The sequence below is a fragment of the Prosopis cineraria genome, unplaced genomic scaffold (genome assembly GCF_029017545.1).
Source record: "Prosopis cineraria cultivar Desert tree isolate PC_DT_omini unplaced genomic scaffold, ASM2901754v1 PC1867, whole genome shotgun sequence".
Taxonomy (NCBI): Eukaryota; Viridiplantae; Streptophyta; class Magnoliopsida; order Fabales; family Fabaceae; genus Prosopis; species Prosopis cineraria.
The window spans coordinates 941-8,994 of NW_026557192.1; the positions used below are offsets into that span (position 1 = coordinate 941).

Sequence of the window (8,054 nt, forward strand, 5' to 3'; positions counted from 1 at the left end):
AATATTTTAGACATGTTCATTTACAATGTACTTTGGATCCGATGACATAAAATAAGATAGTAGTGATATGATTATAGACCAAAATGCAGACACTTTTTCCTCTAGGTATATTAACTTACACAACCATTTGAATCAATTTCAGCACTACTTAAGCATAATGAAAGACCAATTGCCATCATTTAGATTTTAAATAAGAAATGCAGAATATAAGGTACAAGATAGGTGCAATTGCAATAAACCTTTCCTCGACAAACGCCAAGTAAAGCAGCTCCTCCTTTCTTAGAATTTTGTGGAGAATTGACTGCATGTAAGTGACTATAGCCAACATTCTTAACCCTTTTTTTCCTGCCCAATGCAGGTGAAGTGTGGAGATGAATTGAGTCATAATACCCTTTTAAAGCCAGATCAAAATCATCTTGGCTTCCTCCTCTAGGTTCTGCATACCCAGACAAGATATAGAAACAAAAGTGTTGTCAATAGACAAGATCAATTTCAAATACCAAGTAAATTTTGCTCAATGTTGACTTTGCACAAAAAGGATGCAAATAGGAAACTGTCAATATTAAGAGAAACTCATTGTTTATTCACTAAATTCCAATGAGTATTTAGAAAGGCACAAGGATAACTGACCAACAAAAAGTGACTTTTCCTTTGCATTTAGATGAGACCATTGACCTGTTTCGGACCATCGATTGCATAATTTCTCCATTAATTTATAACTTGGAAAGAAAAAACAGACAGCCACCAGGGACAATTTTGAAGATTTCCTCTAAAGATCTTCCAACTGCATCCTACAAAGACACCTACAATAATAGTCTGTTCACATAGGCGAAGAAAAACACCTAGGGGAAGAAAAATTTGAAATGAGTACCTGGAATGCATATACATCTGCTGTTTTATAACTTGCATTCAAAGGATAATTACCTGGACCAGTACAAATTACGGCAGGCCATACCTGTATGGAAGAGGTCAAACATTTGTTGAAATAACACTAACAAGAGTAAAAGGTCAGACAACTGATAAAGTGCGAAGATAGGACCTGAGAGTCAACATCAATTACATGTGGAGCCTCCAGACTAGTTTCAAACTGAACTCCTAGCTCAGAAGAAAAGGAGTTCAGTGGTGACAAAGTCCTAGAGTACCAAAACCAATGCAAGTGAGAATACTTAGAAGAATTAGAGGGATTTATGGAAAAAGACATGCCACGGCAAAACTGATCCTGCTGCCCTGCAATATCTGGTCCATGTTCTGGGTCTTGTACAAATTGATAAATAGATACATGCTTACAGATAAATAAATTGATAAGTGCTTTCTTTGGAACATTCCAACAGAAAACAGGCCACTCAGGATTTTTGACCATTCCAATAAATTTATTTAGCCAACCACAAGCATTCATGCACAGAACTGAAGAATACAAAAAGAACTATAGCCTGAATTTGCATAAACTTGGCCCAGGGAACATACCCAGAAGTCAAAATGACCGATAAAGAAAGATTGGCAATGTCACTAAACACAACTGCTGGATTCAAGCACCATAAACTCAAAGTGTGGGTCCAATTTCCAAAAGATCTTCCTGACACAGTAATATAACACTGATTACAAGGGTGTCCTAGCAGCAACAAATATAATGCAATTAATCAATTTATCTGTTCATTTTATTGCCAAATCAAGAGCAAGAGTCATTGTTTGTCTTCTCCAATCCATCCCTATAACACATAAACCTTCCTAACCACTTTTCATTCAGTGACAAGGGATAAACAGCATTACTATAAAGGGCTCTGCTTGAAAGTTCAACTACTTACCAGCTTCTTTCTTAACACTTCGCTGCAGAGCAAGCTGGTAATCCAGCATGTGAGAACCATTTCTTGAGAAGAAATATGTTAGTGAAGAGAATAAGCCTGAAACAAGATTGCCATAGAACATCATTAATGATATAATGTTTTATAAACAAAACAACACCATATACAATCATAATTCCACACCTTCTAGTGTCATTACTGACATGCCACTTAAATGTGGTACATCTAACTCCAAGTCTGAAGCAACTTTGATTGCCTTGAACAAAAAGACAAAATTGATAAGTGACACACAAGCACAGGAATTAGCCCAAATATAAATGAGATACCTTGGTAGCAGATTCTAGCAAGATAGGGAAGCACTGACGTGAAATATTTGCTTCTTGGAGTTCTGTTAAAGCATTTGACCCAGTCCAACTATGCATACAAACAACCTACAATGTTAATACCCTTGCACAATTTGTAGGCTGTAAGTTGCTTGAGATGTAAAGACATTAACTTTCAGACCATCAATTCAGGTAAGATAGAAAAAGAAAGAAGGATTAAATCAAAAGAAGTATGAACTCAAAATAATCCATCACTTCTCACCCAGTAAACATCAAAAGAGAAAGTATACATCCAAATGGTCCAGTCACTCACTCAAAACAAATGATCAAATAGGGAAACAAAAACCAAGTTCGTACTATAAATGTTTGAATATGCATGACATGGCATTTACTTAAAAGTATGCATAATCAAGTGATTAATTTTTTTGGCACCTCCACAGGCTTCGAAACAGCAATAAAAATACTCAATTCCTAATTTTCTGAACACATTAACAATCACAGATTACATGGGGAGAAAAGAAAGGCATGCATTACTCATGAAGAATAGAAATGAACATTCAACAAGTTCAAAGTTAACAATAATATCAGCCCGTTAGAAGGATCCATATTAACCATACTGTGAAATGCAACAGTAAAGTATCTTGAGCTGTGCACATTAGCATATTGATATGATTGAATATGAGTGTTCATTCTTATAATATTGCTCCCCATAAAGCATGATTACACCATATATACAGAACATCATATGCTGTAATATAGTCTATGGTGCATGAATAAAAACAATGGATAAAGATGTGAAAAAGGAAGAAAACCTTGGCTTACCAAGATACATAGTGCCGAAAATCACGCTTTTCTAGTTTTTTTTTACTACGTTCTATCCAGCTTGTAAGACCCTAGACAGTTGCAGCTCCCATTAAAAATGCACGGATATTGGCTGCATGTTTAAAAGTCAAATATTTATGGTTCAAAATTAATTACCTGCACCATTTCATACAAAGGTTGGTATATCAAAGCATTGACAGGACAAAGTTGTTGAAGCTCCATTTGCAGCTCTTTCAAGAGATTATAACAACAATTTAGAATCATAATTACCAAGAATCAAAACAAGAGCTGCAAGATTGAGAGCATACTATCCAAAACATCCTCTTCAATATCAACACTACCAGCATCGCGAGTGATATCCTCTATATTGCTGTAAACAGTTGAGACTGGTGAAGAAAAACACCACATAAAACAAGAAAAGGCAACAAAGAATGTTCTGCATATTTTTGTCTGTATTTTATTAGAAATAAACCATTAATATATAGAGTGGGAGACAAGGATTCTGCCACTTACTCATAAAAGTTAAGAGACATCAGAAAGAAGGAAAAAAGGAACAGAAGGATGCAAGGAAAAACAAATATAATGAGACCTAATGATGAAATATAAGAATAACATACTTTAATGAAACCCAGGCTAGCAGATTATCATTGTATTTTACTCTAACTTGTGAGAAACCTCCCAGGTTATAGCTTATTCTAGGAAGAAATAGGTTTCCTTTTGTATTATTTTTGTAAGAGGAAATCTGTAACTTTATATGGATGGGTTATTAAGGTTTCCTTATTAGGTAAGAAAGCTTAGTTTAAATAGACTAAGCCTTGCACTTGTAAAGAAAGATTTGAATGAATGAGTATCATGCTGAAAGTCTGATCTCTTTCTCTCTCTGCGCATTCTACCTTCCTCTCTTCCTCCCCCTTACTGTTCTGTCTTCCTCTTTCCCCATTTCTCCCTCTCTGTTTCTAGTTTTCTCTACTATCTCCCTCTGTTCAAATTTGTGCAATTGTGTGCGTGTTATATCACCTAAGGGAAATGATCATTAGACAAATTTAAGCTTTAGAGATGAAATGATACTTGACAGAAACCAAAAGGACAAAAGATAAACTCACTGGGCTTCATCCAGAATCACAATAGCTCCTTTAATATCTACATCCATTGCTCCCCGGATGACTGGATTGATAATGTAACTATAAGGACAAAATACCAATTGCGCATCATCTGACATAGAGCGGGCTGCATAATAGGAGCAACCTGGAAATATAAAATGTCTTTGTCACATGTATTAAGATAACATGGAATATTTAGTAGATAAAACAATGAAATCTTCCAAAACAGAAACAAATATTAAAAAGAATGCAATAAGAAGCCAAACCTTTCACTGCTTGTCCAACTTTCACAATATCTTCTATATCATGTACCTCATAACATCCTCCTCTTTGTAGGGATGGATGACTTTTGACTTTATGCGCATTTCTGTTTAATTATAAGTTTCTGGTTGCTTCTACTTTCATTGAAGATTGAGAGATAGTACATTAATAATTGGAAGGATGTGTAGGTAAGCAAGTACTCACTTGAATTCTGGGCATCCTATTGCCTGATCTTTCAAAAGTAGTTTACTGGAATCATTTAGTAAAATATATCAGTATAGAAATCAACAAGTCAACAATAGACTCATGGATTAAAATATTCATGAGGAAAAAAACAACCATTCTTCATCAATATTTTCTTTTGCTAGTATATGTTTATTGGTACAATAATGCTTCCGTGATGCCTGTCAAAGAAAACAAAAACAAATTATCAAAGCGATAAGAAGTAGGAAGAATTAAGAAGAGATATATAAGAGAGAATAGGAGAAAGGAATGAGGATATTATTATCAACTAACAAGACACCCCTCTTCTCACCCCTTTATATATCCATAAGATTCAACTAAATAACTAGCTAGCAAAAGATAAAGGATTAAGGAATGAGAAATGATATTATTGACTTCCAAGGCACCCCTTTACATAGCCATAAGATGCTAATAACTAAAAGACTAAAATCCCTAAAAGCCAACTATTACAAAACACAACCAAATCCAAATGACTTGACTACTATGATACTTAAAGATCACATAGCTATGTAATCCAAAGATGACTAGTTGGATTACTGACATTGTAGAGCACATTGTTTCAAAAATTTTGTTGCATAAGAACCCTCAATTTATGGTTCATGATCACAATGTTTCATTCAGCTAATTATATTTATTTAAAATTAATATAAAACAAATTATCAAACACAAGAAAATATTACCTAATAAAATAAGAGTTAAGCAAAAGTGTGTGCATGAAGATTAATTACATGCTACAAAATGCTGCTGGAGGAAACCATAAAAGATACATCTAAAAATGAATAAATAAAAGTAAATTACTCAGAACCACAAATTATCAGAAAACCTTACCCTTGAAGGCAGTTTACATTAAAAGAACAAAGATACAAAGCAGAGGATTTCACCTACCAGCACAGCCATAGGCACTCTATAAGCTGTTTTCCGCAATTCATGAATTACTTGAGAAATTTGTGAGTGTGTCCTCCTTATATATAGACAAGACACAACAAAAGATTTAGTCAAGTGATGATGATGATGATGGTTGATTGCAAAAGGAGTAAAATATCGATTGAATGTGTCAATTCTGCTCCAAATTTCTTACACACAGTCAAGACTCAGGTCATCTAATGCTGGTGAAATTTGGAAAAGCATAAAGATTGTTCAGAAATTGCCACCAACATGTAGCAGTAATTATCCTTTTAGGGCATATTCCAATTTATATTAATATGCTCCATCATTGGCTAACATTAATTCAGAAATAACCGGTACCTAACTATTGGTTGCTTTGTAGTATTCTTATGTCTTACGAAGGATTTGCCATCCTCTTAATTGTTGGTCACTTTAATTAAGATGATCCTCATGTATTTGCCTTTCTTCCTTATACAATTGATCTTATGCTGCAAGAAAAAAGCTATGATAATTGTGACTTCTTCTATGAACATGCATTGACATTTTTTGTTATATATTGTTATATGAACACTTTCCAAGGTATTTTATAAAATACAATAGCATCCTAGAATTTTACAAGAAAGTAATGCACAAGTATCTTGAAATTTTGTACAAGACACACGTACAAGTATCATAATGATTTAGAAGTAATAGTAGCATAAACGAATGAAGCAAAGTCTAAAATAACCATCTATTCATGATTTTCTTAAATATTTACCAATAATCATTTATGCAAATAATTCGATTGGTAAAAAATACGATAATAAAACTTACGAAGCATAATATATAGTGGGTGCAGCCTTTTTCTTCTGCATCTTGTTAGCCCCAGACTCTGGCAGCTCCACATTTTCTGATGCTGAAATCAAGTAGCATTGCTTGAGGACAATAGCGTACCAAACAAATAAAACATCAGATTGACAGATATTGGAATAAAACGTATAAATCACAAGTATGTGACACTCTGGACGTTAATCTAGTAATTTGATCTTCATAGGCATAGCAGACGAACCCTAATTCGTTAATTTGGGTAGGATAATGCTCTGATTGCAAACCCCCCATGAATATACCAGCACAACAACGAGGAAGAAATTTCCTGCTTCAATGAACATCATTTGGAAATTCACCGCAAAAACCCATAAAAAAAAAAGTCCAAAGAATTGTTTGTACTTTTTTTTCACGGAAGCACACGAGTTTCCTTTTTTTTTTTTAGCGAGTTGAACGGCTGAAATATATCCATAGATATCGATAAAAAGAAAAATGCTAAAATACGCTATCTTATTGATCTCCCTCTGTCTTCTTGAAGACCTATTGAAACTTAAATGATGGTGATGATGATGACATTGATGCATTAGTTCTTAATGCAGTCAGCAGGAAATCCCTTACTCGGAAAAACCTCGTCAGGAACAAATCCACCACCGTAAACAAGAGGGTCTGTCGTTGCTTCTGGCGCGGGTTTCAGGTGAGAGAGATTTGTGTGCTGTTTATTTAACTTGTAGTTCTGCTGCCAAGCGAGGGAAGAACAAAGAAGGGAAAGGGACTTGCCAGTACCGGTTGGAGACTCGAGCAATGCGTGACAATGGCCTTCTCTCTGAGCCCGGTTAAGGGTAGAGATGACTCTACCCATAAATGCAAACTGAGAACCATATGGATGGTAAGGAAATTCCACTTGGAGGCCTCCGATGTGATACACATTTTTAGGGTTCTTGGCGCTCGTCGGTTTTGCAGAGACCATCTCCAGCTTAGAGACGTTCGGCAGAGTACATGAGATATCAGAATCAGATATTGATATGCCTGGGATGCTAAATTGCTAATTCGTGATTAAATTGCTCCCTTACCCCGGGATCTTTTTGGCGGGAATCCGAGCTCGTATAAATTTGCAGAGGGCGGCAGGATTTTCATTTCTGCTACAAATTCAACTAAAATAAAAGAAATTTGCCTAAAATTAAAGTTAAGTGCATAAAACACCGCTACGGTTTTAAAAACTCGATAATAAAATCTAATGTACTCTCTATTTTAAATTGTAAAATATTTTTAAATAAAATTATATTTAAAAATAAAACTCATTAAATATGTTATATATTTTTATTTTTAAAATAAAAATATTAATTTTAAAAAATATGCTTCATTTAATATTTTATTTATAAAAAATTAAAAAAAATATAATTAAAAAAATATAATTAATAAATTTTATTTTATTAAAATATTTTATATTTTGAAATATCAATCTAAAAAAGCTTTATAATTTAAAATAAGAGAGCACTAGCTTTTCATTGATAAATTCATAATTATTAATAAAATATGAAATCGGTAGAAATTAGAAAGGCGCCAAACCCACATCACAGTGATGAAATCGTCAGTTCCTTATTATTATTATTATTATTATTATTATAAAATCAGTAGAATGGAAAATTTTAAGGCATTTGACGTGAATATTTTTGAAAAAATTGTCATAAAATCCCTCTTTGAAAGAGAAATTATTTTGAGGGATCAATATCAAGGGTGCATTTGGTTTCTCTACGTTTAGCATTGAAAAGTTGGTTTTTTACTTTTAGTTAGTCAAATATTGTCTAGGATCCATTTAT

General features: G+C 33.8%; 1 protein-coding gene across 1 annotated transcript; it reads right to left on the minus strand.

Moving 5' to 3' along the window:
• Nucleotides 1-239: 239 nt before the first annotated feature.
• On the minus strand, nt 240-7,333 carry LOC129301061 (uncharacterized; the record flags this gene model as incomplete). The annotated part of the gene is given in 20 exon segments (XM_054939630.1): nt 240-436; nt 631-733; nt 735-791; nt 872-955; nt 1,040-1,133; nt 1,465-1,573; nt 1,803-1,898; nt 1,983-2,055; nt 2,126-2,213; nt 2,945-3,015; nt 3,101-3,174; nt 3,253-3,314; nt 4,048-4,189; nt 4,311-4,411; nt 4,510-4,554; nt 4,645-4,709; nt 5,434-5,509; nt 6,247-6,328; nt 6,856-7,210; nt 7,308-7,333. Coding segments are annotated over 19 exon segments (1,968 nt in total), but the record flags the coding sequence as incomplete, so codon positions are not given.
• Nucleotides 7,334-8,054: the final 721 nt, after the last annotated feature.